This window comes from Oncorhynchus gorbuscha, linkage group LG24 (assembly GCF_021184085.1).
Source record: "Oncorhynchus gorbuscha isolate QuinsamMale2020 ecotype Even-year linkage group LG24, OgorEven_v1.0, whole genome shotgun sequence".
NCBI lineage: Eukaryota > Metazoa > Chordata > Actinopteri > Salmoniformes > Salmonidae > Oncorhynchus > Oncorhynchus gorbuscha.
Window position 1 is genome coordinate 24,315,534 of NC_060196.1, and position 17,672 is coordinate 24,333,205.

Below are 17,672 nucleotides of genomic sequence, written 5' to 3' on the forward strand. Positions count from 1 at the left end.
GGCTATTAGCAATAGATCGACTAGTAATGGACAAATGTATCCGGGGCCTCACCACCGATGCAAAGAGCCATGCTGCTCAGTGCAACATGTTGACACCCTGGTCGCTATATTAGAAAATGACCAGGTTACTGTAGAGATGTTGCGAAGCAGTATGCCAGAGCCCAGTAGGCCTGAAGTCAAGGCCGAACCAACGCATGGTAGAAAGGGAGACACCTATTTGAACCCCACTTCAAGATGGCTTCCTATTACTGAACCCAGATCACACCAGAAGTGGGGACCAGGAGGGACACCCGGCCTGAAGCTGCCCTTTGAAACAATGAGTCCATGCAAATGGTCAGTCCCGCAGAGAAGACCACCAGAACGTGTGGCTACATCACAACCTGCTGGGTCCAGGAAGCAACTGCAGCCCCTCAGATCCCAGTCAAAATAGGCAGTCAGGATGTGGCTTCCTAGTTGGACACAGGTAGTTTGGTGACTCTCATCATGCCTCAATTTGCCGCCGACCCCTTAGGGCCGCCCATAACAGTCGCTTGTATACATGGAGATACAAAAGGTTACCGTACCTGCCGTGTGGAAGTGAAAACTCAAGTTAGCTTTGTGATTGTAGCTGGGGTAGTAGACAAATTGCCAGTAAATGTCCTAGTGGGCCGGGACTGCCTGGTTTCCCAGAGATTCTGGAGCAGGGGGGTCACAGCCTCTAGGAGAACAGCTTCATGGAAAAGGAAAATCGTTCCCCGACATAGAAGCATCATACCAGCCTGTGCCGCCGCTTTCCCTCCCTCCTCCTCAGGCTCTGCGCAGGCCACAGCTGATCCCCCCCCTTGGCTCTCCCCAGCACCGATCGAGATGAAGAGTTTTCAGAGTTTTCCTTTACAGAGGAGGGAAAGGGAACCTCCCTGGGACAGTTCGGCACTGCCCAAATCACCGATCTTAACCTGGAGCAGGCGAGTGGATGAGTGTGGGAGTTGTCAGTCGAAAACCAGTAGAGGAGGTGAGTGTGGGAGCTGTTGGTCAAAAACCAGTAGAGGGGGTGAGTGTGGGAGTTGTCAGTCGAAAACCAGTAGAGGGGGTGAGTGATCGTTCCATTCCACATTTTGCGGTCAAAAACAATCTATTGAGATGAGATGAAATGCTAGAGTTGTTCTTAGTGCCCAAATGTTACATCTCCAAATTCCTATACCTAGCACACTCACATTTGCTTGGAGCACACCTAGGAGTGAAGAAAAACTATTATCGGATCCTGGCTCGGTTTTACTGGCCCGGAATGAAGAGGGCTGTCCACGATTACTACCAGCAGTGCGATGAATGCCAGAAAACAGACCCAAAGGTAACCTATCAAAATCCCTAAACCAATAATCGAGACCCCTTTTCAGAGGATAGATAAGGACAAATTGGGACCTCTGCCCAGATCCAATCGAGGACATACAGTTTAAGTCGGAAGTTTACATACACCTTAGCCAACTACATTTAAACTCAGTTTTTCACAATTCCTGACATTTAATCCTAGCAAAAAATCCATGTTTTAGGTAAGTTAGGATCACCACTTTATTTTAAGAATGTGAAATGTCAGAAAAATAGCAGAGAAAATTATTTATTTCAGCTTTTATTTTTTTCATCACATTCCCAGTAGGTCAGAAGTTTACATACACTCAATTAGTATTTGGTAGCATTGCCTTTAAATTGTGTAACTTGGGTCAAATGTTTTGGGTAGCCTCCCACCAGCATCCCACAATAAGTTGGGTGAATTTTGGCCCATTCCTCCTGACAGAGCTGAGTCAGGTTTGTAGGCCTCCTTGCTCGCACATGTTTTTTCAGTTCTGCCCACACATTTTCTATGGGATTTTCTATGGTCAGGGCTTGATACCTTGACTTTGTTGTCCTTAAGCCATTTTGCTACAACTTTGGAAGTATGCTTGGGGTCATTGTCCATCTGGAAGACCCATTTGCGACCAAGCTTTAACTTCCTGACTGATGTCTTGAGATGTTGCTTCAATATATCCACATAAGTTTCCTACCTCATGACGCCATCTGTTTTGTGAAGTCCACCAGTCTCTCCTGCAGCAAAGCACCCCAAAAACATGATGCTGCCACCCCCATGCTTCACGGTTGGGATGTTGTTCTTCGGCTTGCAAGCCTCCCACTTTTTCATCCAAACATAACGATGGTCATTATGGCCAAACAGTTCTATTTTTGTTTCATCAGACCAGAGGCCATTTCTCCAACAAGTACGATCTTTGTCCCCATGTGCAGTTGCAAACTGTAGTTTGCCTTTTTTATGGTGGTTTTGGAGCAGTGTCTTCTTCCTTGTTGAGCGGCCTTTCAGGTTATGTCAATTTAGGACTCGTTTTTACTGTGGATACCTCCAGATACGTTTTATTTCCTCCAGCATCTTCCCAAGGTCCTTTGCTGTTGTTCTGGGATTTATTTTAACTTTTCGCACCAAAGTACGTTCATCTCTAGGAGACAGAACGCATCTCCTTCCTGAGCGGTATGGCGGCTGCGTGGTCCCATGGTGTTTATACTTGTGTACTATTGTTTGTACAGATGAATGTGGTACCTTCAGGCGTTTGGAAATTGCTCCCAAGGATGAACCAGAGTTGTGGAGGTCTACAATTTTTTTCTTGGCTGATTTCTTTTGATTTTCCCATGACGTCAAGCAAAGAGCCACTGAGTTTGAAAGGTAGGCCTTGAAATACATCCACAGGTACACCTCCAATTGACTAAAATTGTGTCAATTAGCCTGTTGTCAATCAGAAGCTTCTCAAGTCATGGCATCATTTTCTGGAATTTTCCAAGCTGTTTGAAGGCACAGTCAATTTCGTGTATGTAAACTTCTGACCCACTGAAATCGTGATACAGTGAATTATAAGTGAAATAATCTGTCTGCAAACAATTGTTGGAAAGATTACTTGTGTCATGCACAAAGTAGATGCCCTAACCGACTTGCAGAAAACTATAGTTTGTTAACAATACATATTTTGGAGTGGTTGAAAAACAAGATTTAATGACTCCAACCTAAGTGTATGTAAACTTCCGACTTCAACTGTATACTGAATATGCATATATACTACCGATTAAACGTTTGGGGTCACTTAAAAATGCCCTTGTTTTTGAAAGAAAATAAAAATGAATTGTCCATTAAAATAACATCAAATTGATCAGAAATACAGTGTAGACATTGTTAATATTGTAAATGACTATTGTAGCTGGAAACGGCTGATTTTTAATGGAATATCTCCATAGGCATACAGAGGCCCATTATCAGCAACCATCACTCCTGTGTTCAATGGCACGTTGTGTTAGCTAATCCAAGTTTATGAATTTAAAAGGCTAATTGATCATTAGAAAAAAAACTTTTGCAATTATGTTATCACAGCTGAAAACTGTTGTCCAGATTAAAGAAGCAATAAAACTGGCCTTCTTGAGACTAATTGAGTATCTGGAGCATCAGCATTTGTGGGTTCGATTAAAGGCTCAAAATGGCCACAAACAAAGACCTTTCTTCGGAAACTCGTCAGTCTCCTCTTGTTCTAAGAAATGAAGGCTATTCCATGTGAGAAATTGCCAAGAAACTGAAGATCTCGTACAACGCTGTGTACTACTCCCTTCACAGAACAGCGCAAACTGGCTCTAACCAGAACAGAGAGAGGAGTGGGAGGCCCCGGTGCACAACTGAGCAAGAGGACAAGTACATTAGTGTCTAATTTCAGAAACAGACACCTCACAAGTCCTCAACTGGCAGCTTCATTAAATAGTACCCGCAAAACACCAGTCTCAACGTCAACAGTGAAGAGGCGACTCCAGGATGCTGGCCTTCTAGGCAGAGTTGCAAAGAAAAGGCCATATACAGTGGGGCAAAAAAGTATTTAGTCAGCCACCAATTGTGCAAGTTCTCCCACTTAAAAAAATGAGAGACGCCTGTAATTTTCATCATAGGTACACTTCAACTATGACAGACAAAATGAGGGGGGGAAATCCAGAAAATCACATTGTAGGATTTTTTATGAATTTATTTGCAAATTATGGTGGAAAATAAGCATTTGGTCAATAACAAAAGTTTATCTCAATACTTTGTTATATACCCTTTGTTGGCAATGACAGAGGTCTTCACAAGGTTTTCACACACTGTTGCTGGTATTTTGGCCCATTCCTCCATGCAGATCTCCTCTAGAGTAGTGATGTTTTTGGGCTGTTGCTGGGCAACACGGACTTTCAACTCCCTCCAAAGATTTTCTATGGGGTTGAGATCTGGAGACTCGCTAGGCCACTCCAGGACCTTGAAATGCTTCTTACGAAGCCACTCATTCATTGCCCGGGTGGTGTGTTTGGGATCATTGTCATGCTGAAAGACCCAGCCACGTTTCATCTTCAATGCTCTTGCTGATGGAAGGAGATTTTCACTCAAAGTCTCATGATACATGGCCCCTTTCATTCTTTCCTTTACACGGATCAGTCATCCTGGTCCCTTTGCAGAAAAACAGCCCCAAAGCATGATGTTTCCACCCCCATGCTTCACAGTAGGTATGGTGTTCTTTGGATGCAACTCAGCATTCTTTGTCCTCCAAACACAACGAGTTGAGTTTTTGCCAAAAAGTTATATTTTGGTTTCATCTGACCATGTGACATTCTCCCAATCTTCTTCTGGATCATCCAAATGCTCTCTAGCAAACTTCAGACGGGCCTGGACATGTACTGGCTTAAGCAGGGGGACAGGTCTGGCACTGCAGGATTTGAGTCCCTGGCGGCGTAGTGTGTTAATGATGGTAGACTTTGTTACTTTGGTCCCAGCTCTCTGCAGGTCATTCACTAGGTCCCCCCGTGTGGTTCTGGGATTTTTGCTCACCGTACTTGTGATCATTTTGACCCCACGGGGTGAGATCTTGCATGGAGCCCCAGATCGAGGGAGATCTTGTATCTGTAGCTCAGTTGGTAGAGCATGGCACTTGTAACGCCAGGGTAGTGGGTTCGATTCCCGGGACCACCCATACGTAGAATGTATGCACACATGACTGTAAGTCGCTTTGGATAAAAGCGTCTGCTAAATGGCATATATTATATTATATTATTGTATGCCTTCCATTTCCTAATAATTGCTCCCACAGTTGATTTCTTCAAACCAAGCTGCTTACCTATTGCAGATTCAGTCTTCCCAGCCTGGTGCAGGTCTACAATTTTGTTTCTGGTGTCCTTTGACAGCTCTTTGGTCTTGGCCATAGTGGAGTTTGGGGTGTGACTGTTTGAGGTTGTGGACAGGTGTCTTTTATACTGATAACAAGTTCAAACAGGTGCCATTAATACAGGTAACGAGTGGAGGACAGAGGAACCTCTTTAAAGAAGAAGTTACAGGTCTGTGAGAGCCAGAAATCTTGCTTGTTTGTAGGTGACCAAATAGTTATTTTCCACCATAATTTGCAAACAAATTCATTAAAAATCCTACAATGTGATTTTCTGGAGAAAAAAAATCTAATTTTGTCTGTCATAGTTGAAGTGTACCTTTTAAGTGGGAGAACTTTCACAATTGGTGGCTGACTAAATACTTTTTTTGCCTAGTGGTTAGAGAGTTGGACTAGTAACCGAAAGGTTGCAAGTTCAAATCCCCGAACTGACAAGGTACAAATCTGTCGTTCTGCCCCTGAACAGGCAGTTAACCCACTGTTCCTAGGCCGTCATTGAAGTAAGAATTTGTTCTTAACTGACTTGCCTAGTTAAATAAAGGTTAAAAAATGGCCCTTTCACACCTGGACAAAAGGAACACCTGTGTGAGAATGCTATTCATTGACTACAGCTCAGCGTTCAACACCATAGTGCCCTCAAAGCTCATCCCTAAATTTAGGACTAAACACTTCCCTCTGCAACTGGATCCTGGACTTCCCGACGAGTCGCCCCCAGGTGGTAAGGGTAGGTAACAACATGTCCACCACAATGATCCTTAACACGGGGGCCCCTCAGGGGTGCATGTTCTGTCCCCTCCTGTACTCCCTGTTCACTCATGACTGCATGGCCAGGCACAACTCCAACACCATCGTTAAGTTTGCCGATGACGCAACAGTGGTAGGCATGATCACCGACAACATTGAGACTATAGGGATCAGAGACCTGATCAGAGACCTGATCGTGTGGTGAAAGGACAACAACCTGTCCCTCAACGTGATCAAGAGAAAGGAGATGATTGTGGACTACAGGAAAAGGAGGACTGAGCACGTCCCCATTCTCATCGACGGTGCTGCAGTGGAGTAGGTTGAGAGCTTCAAGTTCCTTAGTGTCCACATCACCAACAAACTAACATGGTCCAAGCACACCAAGACAGTTGTGAAGAGGGCATGACAAAACCTATTCTCCCTCAAGAGACTGAAAAGATTTGTCATGGGTCCTCAGATCTTCAAAAGGTTTTACAGCTGCACCATCGAGAGCATCCTGACGGGTTGCAACACTGGCTGGTATGGCAACTGCTCGGCCTCCGACAGCAAGGCACTACAGAGGGTCATGCGTACGGCCCAGTACATCACCGAGGCCAAGCTTCCTGCCATCCAGGACCAGACACTGTCAGAGGTAGGCCCTAAAAATTGTCAAAGTCTCCAGCCACCCTAGTCATTGACTGTTCTCTCTGCTACCGCACTGCAAGCGGTACCGGAGTGCCAAGTATAGGACAGATTCAACCCCCAAGCCATAAGACTCCTGGACATCTAATCAAATGGCTCCCCAGACTATTTGCATTGCCCCCCCCCCCCCTCCCCCTTACATGTACAGTGAGGGAAACAAGTGTTTGATCCCCTGCTGATTTTGTACGTTTGCCCACTGACAAAGAAATGATCAGTCTGTAATTTTAATGGTAGATTTATTTGAACAGTGAGAGACAGAGTAACAACAAAACAATCCAGAAAAACGCATGTCAAAAATGTTATAAATTGATTTCCATTTTAATGAGGGAAATAAGCCACTTTCACTATTAGCTCTACTTAGGCAGTGATTGATAGCTCCTGCTATGAACATCACCAGCTTTCTCTTATCTATGTATACCATATCCCCGCCCACCAGCCACGTAATCCCCGGTCTAGATGCTCCTACCCATCTCTCCATTCAACCTGTATCTCCCTAGACCTGGATCCACCCTCACTGCCTCAGCATATGACACCCTTCTCACCACTCTCACTTGTTGCACCTACGCTGCAACATTGCCTGACACCCACCATTTGTGTACATAAACCCTCACATAATAACTCATATATCCTATGGTTACTTTATTTGGCAGTACCCTGGCCTTGAAGTGTAACAGAATAGACAGGCTATCTAACCCTAACTCAACCCCTTGTTGCTTGGGATCATTGAATATTCACTAGAATGTTGTCGCTTACCTCTTTAGTGCTAACACTCACAGGCACTCACTCCTGTTATCACCCATTTAATTCACTGCTTCCCTGCTTGATCAGTCCAGCTGCTCGACACCACTTCACACTTCCCTATTGGTTTCACTCTGTGAGATGTTTCCCTCTGCACAATGTCCTTACACAACAACAAGCTCCATCTCTTAACACTTTAGCATTGACAACTTCAATGAAACTATGTTGTTCTTCCTCAAACGTCATTTTCAGCCTCCTCTGTGCCTCCATAGACCTCTAGCTCCCCTTCACATTGATCCCGGAGTCCCGAACAGTTCTAGATTCATCTCCTGATGTTTATTGTCCTGGTTTAGACCTAGCTATGTTGAAGACTTCTTCCCCGGGAGTTCTAACAGAAACATGTAGCTAGTTTCCACACTGCCATCTAGTGTGTAGGAGAAGGATTGATGACAGTAGGGAAGAAATGGTTGGGGAAAAAAATCGCTTGAGGACTCGGGGCAGCTCGCTAGCTCGTTAGTCATTCGTGGAAGCAAGTTCGAAGACAAACTCGTTAGCTAGCTAAGTATTAGCAGGCTAGTAGTAGTAGTAGCTCTGTTAATGTCATGGAATTGCTGTGAATCTCTGGTAGGTAGCTAGGTATTCGTTATCTTAGCCAGCTAGATAGCTACCTGTTTGTACAGATATGTCATAATTTGCTAAGACTTTGTCGGTATGCTAATTTTGTTTAGCTAGCTAGCTGACTAGCTAACCTTAACATTGTTCATTAACGTTACCTAGCAGGCCAGAAGTAACGTTAGGTGCTAGTTAGCTAGAATGGTAGCTAGTTAGCCAGGGACTAGCTGCAGTTACGTTCGCTGTGTGGATTATGTTAGGCCAGGGTGTCTGACCCATAATGTGAATATGCCTCTTGTGGTTTAACAGGATATGGCAGAGTTGAGATGCCGGAAAACAGTGGTAAAGGAGGGAGAAGAGGAGGAACACCAGCAATGTGAATCTGAACCTTGCTCAGAGAATTTTACAAGTAACCAACCACACTCAATAGGTGTCAACTGTAGGCCTGCATGGTTTGATGACAGCCAGGAAATACATATATGTGGGTGAAGTTGTAATGTATTCCTTTTCTTTTACCAGTGGACAAGGTTAGTCTGAAGGAGAAGTGTTCAGAGGACACAGATGGAGCTACCTGTGGGGTTCAGGAGAAAGAGAAGGAAGATGAAGAGGAGAAGGATGAAGATAAAAAGGAGGAGGCAGACAGTCAGAAGCCCTCTCCTGTCAAAAGAAACCGGAGCGCCTGCAGATGTGAGTGGATCTCTTGTTATTTTCTCGCAGTAAGGGTAGGGATGGAGCCTCTCACTGATAAATCTCTTTCACCAGATTCTTCCTCCAATTCTTATGTGCAGATAGCCTGGGGACAAGGTTACTCACTGACTGACACAATCACACAGTAAAAGACGTGCATTGTGTAGTGTGTGACTTTTGTCTGACAGTAACGTGATGCTCAAACGTACTCTACCCCCACTCCGCAGCGGTTATGCTTCAGAGTCTAGTGAAGCTGTTCTTCGGATGCCTGGCAGCAGTTACATGTGGCATGATGTATGCAGTGTATCTCTACACCTACCACGAGAGGAAGTTCTGGTTTTCTAGCAGACAGGTGGGTAGCGCTAGCCTGGGTACTAGTCTGTGTTACCATTCCACTCCTTACCACTCCTTGTCATGCCACACTTGCATGACAAGGAGTAGGAAGGAGTGGAATGATAGCCTACAGACTAGTAACCAGGCTAGGGTAGCGCTTGCTCTTCCCCAATCCATTTCTCTCTCTCTCTCTCTCTCTCTCTCTCTCTCTCTCTCTCTCTCTCTCTCTCTCTCTCTCTCTCTCTCTCTCTCTCTCTCTCTCTCTCTCTCTCTCTCTCTCTCTCTCTCTCTCTCTCTCTCTCTCTCCTGATACATCGTTAGATAATGGCCAGGTGTTAACAGGAATATGAACAGTGCTTACCCTGCCTTTGTGTTTATTTTGTTTCAGGAGCTGGAACGGGAAATCACCTTCCAGGGTGGCAGTGGACTCTACTATTACTACTACAAACACATGTTGACAGCACCCTCCTTTGAAAGAGGTAATAGCCTAATCTTTCCCCAAACAAACCAGTATCCAATACAAATCAGTGGTTTTGATATCCAAACCTGAGACAACCTGTCTCACCCAGTCACAGTTATACTGTAACACTATCATATGTTGCCATACTGTTACTACATCTAAGGTTTTCAGTCATCTTATGATCTCTGTGTTATGTATTTGTTGATTTTCTGCTTTAGGGATATACGAGCTGATGAGAGACAACAGGACTGTGTCTGGTCAGACCATCAACGCAGTGGAACGCCTGTCTCTGTACCCAGAGCTTATTACTAGCCTGCTCTATAGAATCACAGGAAGCCAGGTCAGTGCACCACCTAGAGATCATCTCTTTCCCTTGATCAAAAAGATTTGACATGAACTTGTTGTTTTTGGCTGCATGGAAACTTGCGTTAGTTGACGTGCTGCCTACCCACATCCTGCAGTCTTATCAGCCATAAAGATGCTAGTGATGTACTCTGTGTGTGTCTGACTGGTAGGGTTTCCTCCACCCTGCAGGATGTAATAGAGCCAGTATACTTCTACATCGGGGTGGTGTTTGGCCTCCAGGCTGTCTACGTCACTGCCCTCTTCGTGTCCAGCTGGGTGATGAGTGGCACGTGCGTGGCTGGCATACTGGCTGTGGCCTGGTATGTTATCAACCGGTGAGTGGGAGATGGACACACTATCAGACACAATGCGTGTGTCCCAAATGGCACCCTATTCCCTTTATAGTGTGCACTACTTTTGACCAGGGCCTTTCCGATACAGGCAATGGGGACATTGTCCTGCTTTTTCCAGAGGTGTGCACTTGTACCCTCCCTATCATGGATTTAAAAGCATAGGGGTGTGGGCTGGAGGGTAGTTTCCACCGTTGTTAAATCCATGAGAGAAAGTATTTAAGTGTGATGAATCAGGACATAGCCATTATCATGGTCTTCCTAGGCATTCAGACATTACAACATAACCTGTTTTAATTCTGTCATTGTTCATTTATTGTCTCCCCAGACCAGACACAACCAAAGTGGACTATGCCATTCCACTGCGGGACAACTGGGCCTTGCCTTACTTCTCTTGCCAAGTTGCAGCCTTAACAGGATTCCTGAGTAATAACATTAACTCAGCCTCAGAGGTGAGCTACCTTTGCATGTTACCTCAAAACTAAAAAAAAACACCTAGGTCATTGGAGAGAGGGATAGAGTGAGACATTCTGTGTATTGCTTTCAATGAAATTGATTTAAAAGCTGTGAGCTCATCATAGGGAATATGGATATTTTAAGTTTGTGTTTCATCATACCACCTGTGGGTTTTTCCCACGATGGCTCTCCTCTCTGTGTTGTAGATGTTCTGTTACCTCCTGATGAGTGCCACCACCTTCACCTTCATCCTGGTGTGGGAGCACAGCCACTACGTGCTCTTCATCCAGGGCCTGGCCCTGTTCCTGCTCGACTCCTTTGACCTGGTGCCGTCCCGCAAGGTACTTACTTACTGCCCTCCAAAGTTATTGGGATATTATCTGATTTTGAAGACCTACATGCTGACTTCCGTCTTCATGGTTGTTATAGATGACACATTTGCTGAAATAAATTTTGGTAGGATAAAATGTCATAGTATTCAGTCAATTGGATATGGACTCATCGTCTCTCTTTTCTGTCTCTCTGTGTGGTTGACAAGATGGCTGACATTCACAAGGTGTACCTGAGCTCTCTCTTCCTGGCCTACGTCCTCCAATTCCAGAACCCAGCCCTGCTCAGCTCTCCTTTGCTCAGCCTCCTCATCAGCTCAGTGCTAGCGAGGTACTTCCAGGTAGAGAGAGCTTCTGACTTACTCTGTGAAACCAAATGGCAGTGAGGCTTTGGAGCTGTAAGTTAGCTTCCACCTTGCACGCAAAATGATGAAATATTGAACATCCGCTACCGTTCGCACATGGGGGGAACGTTTGATTGAAGCATAAGGTGTAAATTAGGCTTAATAAGATGATGGAAGCTGCTAATGTTAGATAATCAGAGGTTTCTTTGGCAGTTGCCACAATCGCTTTCAAATGTTGTCTGTGGTCTTGTTTTCAGCAAAACATGAAGATGGGCCCCCTAGTGGCCAGACTGATGAAGCTCTTTCTGCATTTCTACCTTTGCTTCACCACCGGGATCACCTTCAGCTATGTGGCCAAGGTGAGAGTCCCTGAGTTTTGGTTCAGTTTCATCAATATTGTAACATTGTTGGAAATATGGGAGTGTTCCCCCTCTGGATGTGTATTGGAAAGGAAATTGCAATGTCTGATTAACAATCACACAACATGTTGTAGTAGATGGGATTTGAGTTGGAAAATCAACATTTTCATGTAATATATCTAATTTGATTTCCAGCGACTAATGCCAGTCAGAGAGAGTGATTTCATTTTGAAATTTCTTGAAGTGAAATTCGGACTCAACACAACAACGTGAGTTGTAACACTTTCTAACATACAACTGACCCAAATATTTGGCATTCAGCGATAAGACAACGATAAGATAATTCTAGTGTGAAGTCTTATTGTAGTAATATTAAGTGTTCAATCATAATGTTAACTAGCAATGAACAACAGTAAATATTAAAATGTTGATGAAAATATTGAATGGTTTCTCTTCCTCAGAGACTTTGTGACTAACCGGCTCCTGTGTCAAGAATGCTTCCAGACCCCCAGTCAGGACTTTTTCCTGCGGCTGACCCAAGCATCAGTCCTGCCTTTTTATCTACTGGTCCTCCTTATCTGTCTCATATCAACACTGCAGACCATCTACAGGAGGCTCAGGTTAGAAACTACACATAGCTGTTGTTTTGTGTTCTCATAATGTGGTCGATTTGAAATACAAAAACCTTCATATGGCCATTCAGTCATTTTTGTGTCTCCATGGTGATAGTGGTGAGCCAATGAAAATGAACCTCAGACTCGAAGATGGACGAATAGGAGAGCAACCCGAGGTCATCTACCACGTTTTCCACACAATGCTGTTCGGGGCTCTGGCTATGGTCTTTGAGGGGTATGGTTCCTACATGATTCAGGTTTACTTGCTATAACCTTTCAGACATGAAAACAAATGGCTGTCATTGTTCACATGTGGTGTTCTCCCGCAGGATGAAGTATTTGTGGACCCCATACGTCTGCATGTTCACAGCGTTTGGCGTGTGTTCTCCAGAGCTCTGGGTGACTTTGTTCAGGTGGCTGAGGCTGAAGTCCATCCACCCTGTGGTACTGGTGAGAGAGGCATTTTCCATTCAATTGTCTCCAATCACCATAACCTCTACGCTTTGAGTGTGGACATGCCTCCGTCTCCATATTCATAGCTAACAAATCGATTCCAGAACACCAAACAGTCCCTTTACAAGTCAGAATGTTGAATACATTTTATTTGAACTTACTCTACTGGTTGTCAGCTGATTTCGTCCTTATGCAGTTAGAAATGTGAGACAAAATATTCCCAGGAAAGTATTACTTAACCGACTTGAAAACGCATGTGGGCCGCTGTGCGTGGCTGTCACGGTTTGTTCATCACCTGAGGCACGCTCACACGATGTAAATACATGCTGCGTGCATACTAGCCGATCGCGTGCAGGTGTTTACATGGTTATGTGCATGTGTCAGGTGATGGAAATCTCTGCAGTACCAGCGTCTTGAAAAGTCAGGTTAATAATAGATATTTATTCTCAAATTTCCAGAGGTTTAAGGGCCAACTGCAGAGACAACCAGTAAAGTTCATATGTAATTTTATTCTGGTTGTAAGAGGAAGCTTTCCAAGCAATTGTATTGCGTTGTTTCACACTGTGATACCTTGCTATCACAGTCTGTTTTAGGCTACAAGCACCATATCTGTTCATAATGTAAGAGTATAGCATTAATCTTTTGCTGCTTGTTTTACCCAAACAGGCCTTGATATTGAGCACAGCAGTTCCAACCATCATTGGATTCAGTTTATGGAGAGAGGTGAGGTTTGCAATATATGCTTTGAACTTTAACAATTAAGGTGACATTTGTAACATGTTAAATTGGCATAACCCTCTGCCCTTCTTTCAGTACTTTCCCCGTGTCATAGCAGAACTATCAGAGCTGCAGGAATTCTATGACCCAGACACAGTCGAGCTGATGAACTGGATAAAGTGTGTAATCTGCCTCATTGCCTCTCACACAGCTCATTTAATACGGACTTGAGGGTTACACGGTACATTCTTACTGAGGGTTCTGACCCAGCAACCCATTTCTGCCTCCCTCCCTCTTTTTCTTTCCGTCCCGCCTCTGTTCCTCTCTTTCCTCTCCAGGACCCATGCCCCGATGGCAGCAGTGTTCGCGGGCAGCCCACAGCTGTTGGGTTCGGTGAAGCTGTGCTCAGGTTGGACTGTGACCAGTCTGCCTCTCTACTCAGACATTGACCTGCTGAGGAGGAGTGAGGATGTGAGTAGGGCTACCTGAATCATATGGTGTGCACTTAGTAGAGTAGACGAAGACAGGAGAAAACATTATGAGATAGGACAAATATTATTAATCCTACAGGTTAAAACATATCTCCTCCTGAAACATGGGATAGCGGTTTTCCCTAGTCATTTGTTTTTTCCTTCTGTCAATCCCCCCATTTGAAACCTTGTGTTTTGCGTCAAATAGACATACCAGGTGTATGCAATGAGGTCCGCGGAAGATGTCTACAAGATTCTGTCTTTGCACAAGACGAGCTACGTGATTATCGAAGAGTCGCTGTGCAACGAGTTGAGTCATACCAAGGGCTGCAGGATCAAAGACCTGCTGGATATCGCCAACAGCCATGTGAGTATGATGAACACCACTCCCTGCAACATTATATCAGGCACACACACACTTTGATGATAAGCAGTCAATTGTTACAGTACATAACGACGCTCTGAGAAATATAGCCTATATACATGATTGCGTTCTTGCACATGACTGTTCTTTCTTGCGTTGACTGTTGCCCTCCTTCCTCCACCAGGTGGTGTATGACAAAGGCGAGATGTACTCTTTCTCCAAACACGGGCGATTCTGTCATGAGATAAAGATGAACTACTCGCCCTACACAAACTACTTCTCAAGGGTTTTCTGGAACAGGTCCTATCACGTCTACAAAGTCAACTCTGTCATCTCCTTCCAGTACTGAAGACAGCTCAGCTTCAGCCTAACTACTGAGACAAGACTTTCTTCTGTCTCTGCAGTGTCTTGTTACCATAGTTGGATGCAATACAACCCCTTCGCAGTTGGTACCTGTAAAATCCGTGGAAGAGTGTTGATTGAATATTCAGTCCCCTTGACATTCTACTGGGAGTGTAAATTGTCTTGATATTCTGCACAGTAACAAATCACACGTGTAACAGAGTGAGATCCATGATGAGAACATTCAGTTGGTTCCCCAATTATTGCATGTCAGATAAGTGGTCAAACTCTTAATGAATAGTTAGGGGCGAAGTTCACAATGCCATGTGAGTCATAGTACTGTATTTTGTTTTCCAAAACACTAATTTACTGTGATGTCTTGAGTGAAAGTAAAGCACACGTGCATGTAAGGGAGACAGGTCCACTATTCTCTTGTCATTATTTACCTCTTAATATTGACGCACATGCAGTGCATATGTGTTTTAACAGTTGAAGTTTGCTGCTTTGCGTCTTAGGATGTATTTGCCTGTACACCCCGTTTCTTCTGTATGATGTAAAAGGGAAGGGGCGGATAAGGTTGACCAGAGCTCACTCTTAAGACTTTTGGCAAGATTCTCCAATTTGACCCGTGGGTGGTTGTATTTGGCCCCCCCAAGTTTTCTGAGAGAAAAAAAAAGTATTCAGACCACTTGACTTTTTCCACATTTTGTTACATTACAGCCTTATTATAAAATTGACTACTTTGTGTGTGTGTGTGTGTGTGTGTGTGTGTGTGTGTGTGTGTGTGTGTGTGTGTGTGTGTGTGTGTGTGTGTGTGTGGACATAAAAGACTGTCAAAACACCAGGAAATCAGCTCCAAGTGATTTTAACTTATGAAATAGAGAGCCACGTGATCGTATATGCAGGGCTTGAAATGATTTTGTTTTAGTCAAACATATCTGGGCTTCTTGCGGTCAATTTGCAGACTAGAAAGTAGAAATTATTTGTAATTATGTTCTGGCCCACTGACCATCCGCTCAAGAAATAATCGGCCCGCGGATTCATCTAGATGATGATCCCTGCCTTATGGGGAGTGAAGCCAGGCTCTGAGGCTATCCATTTATGTTGCTTTTCATTTTAAAAACCTATTCCTCTGGATGCCTTTTAGTATTTATTTATTTATTTATTTAACCTTTATGTAACTAGGCAAGTCAGTTAAAAACAAATTATTATTTACAATGACGGCATACTCCGGACGACGCTGGGCCAATTGTGCGCTGCCCTTATGGGACTCCCAATCACTGCCGGTTGTGATACAGCCCAGGATCGAACCAGGGTCTGTAGTGCCTTAAACCGCTGCGCCACTCAGGAGCCTGAATCTTGACGTAAAATGTTCACTCAAATGAACAATTATAGGCCACATAGCTAAAGCAGTGGCATTTCAGATGCTATATTGAGCTACCGTCAACTTGGATCTTTTACTGGCTGACACAGTATGCCGGTCTAACTTGCTCTGTCTCAAAATTGTAAAGAAAGTGGATGAATTTGTAAATGCAAAGAAACTATGAAGTTGATCTACGATGTGTTTTAATTGTATTTGTCTCAAATGTTTTGCTAGTGCTGAACTGCAATGACTTTTGCGTAGCTGCTATCTGCTGTTTTTCTCCTGAAATGTCAATGCAAAGAATATATGCTCTTGGAGCGGCCTCGTTTACCAGAATCTGTGCACTCAGTGTCCCTTCCCTGGGAATTATGCCTATGCATCTTTGTATAGATTGTTCTCGCTATTCTAAACTGTTGGATCCTTCAGGAGCCGGTATGCCACATTTTATGGTGGCAGATGGTTGACCTGGTCCTTTTTAACCATGGTAAATTCAGAACATAACTCAATAGGAAGTTAGCAAACATACTATTTGATGTTGTGCGTCATATATGTTTTGTGCCTTTTTTTGGAAGGTGATGTATCCTAATTAATGTTCATGATGTAAAAACAGTCAACTGTATCGTAACCAGCTGGTACCTAGCCCTCCAATTGCCAGTTTCCAATTATTGAGGTGAAGTTACTTTTTGTCCTCATTGTTAGTAGATACACTATACAGTTGAAGTCGGAAGTATTTCTTGTTAACAAATTATAGTTTTGGCAAGTCGGTTAGGACCTCTACTTCATGCATGACACAAGTAATTTTTCCAACAATTGTTTACAGACAGATTATTTCACTTATCATTCACTGTATCACAATTCCAGTGGGTCTACTTTTTACATATACTAAATTGACTGTGCCTTTAAACAGCTTGGAAATTTCCAGAAAATTATGTCATGACTTTAGAAGCTTCTGATAGACTAATCATTTGAGTCAATTGGAGGTGTACCTGTGGATGTATTTCAAGGCCGACCTTCAAACTCAGTGCCTCTTTGCTTCACATCATGGGAATATCTAAAGAAATCAGCCAAGACCTCAGAAAAAAAATTGTAGACCTCCACAAGTCTGATTCATCCTTGGGAGCAATTTCCAAACGGCTGAAGGTACCACATTCATCTGTACAAACAATAGTACGCATAAACACCATAGGACCACGCAGCCGTCATTCGCTCAGGAAGGAGATGTGGTCTATCTCCTAGAGATGAACGTAATTTGGTGTGAAAAATGCAAATCAATCCCAGAACAGCATCAAAGGATCTTGTGAAGATGCTGGAGGAAACAGGTACAAAAGTATCAATATCCACAGTAAAACGAGTCCTATATCGACATAACCTGAAAGGCCGCTCAGCAAGGAAGAAGCCACTGCTCCTATACCGCCATAAAAAAGCCAGAATATGGTTTGCAACTGCACATGGGGACAGAGATCGTACTTGTTGGAGAAATGTCCTCTGGCCTGATGAAACAAAAATTTGATTGTTTGGCCACAATGACCATCGTTATGTTTGGCGGAAAAAGGGAGGCTTGCAAGCCAAAGAACACCATCCCAACCGTGAAGCACAGGGGTGGCAGCATCATGTTGTGGGGGTGATTTTTGGATTAAATATCAGGAAGTGTGAAAAACTGAGTTTAAATGTATTTGACTAAGGTGTATGTAAACTTCAGACGTAAACTGTATATACAAAAGGATGTGGACACCTCTT

General features: G+C 43.8%; 1 protein-coding gene across 1 annotated transcript; it reads left to right on the plus strand.

Moving 5' to 3' along the window:
• Nucleotides 1–7,759: 7,759 nt before the first annotated feature.
• Nucleotides 7,760–14,988, plus strand: LOC124013265 (probable C-mannosyltransferase DPY19L4). Its single transcript, XM_046327524.1, has 20 exons — nucleotides 7,760–7,961; nucleotides 8,259–8,358; nucleotides 8,469–8,636; nucleotides 8,864–8,988; nucleotides 9,358–9,448; nucleotides 9,648–9,769; nucleotides 9,964–10,109; nucleotides 10,453–10,576; nucleotides 10,787–10,921; nucleotides 11,119–11,250; nucleotides 11,511–11,612; nucleotides 11,808–11,881; nucleotides 12,074–12,232; nucleotides 12,342–12,461; nucleotides 12,556–12,676; nucleotides 13,346–13,402; nucleotides 13,493–13,575; nucleotides 13,735–13,867; nucleotides 14,075–14,233; nucleotides 14,415–14,988. The coding sequence occupies exons 1-20, from the start codon at nucleotides 7,935–7,937 to the stop codon at nucleotides 14,577–14,579; spliced, it is 2,343 nt and encodes a 780-aa protein (XP_046183480.1). The 5' UTR covers nucleotides 7,760–7,934; the 3' UTR covers nucleotides 14,580–14,988.
• Nucleotides 14,989–17,672: the final 2,684 nt, after the last annotated feature.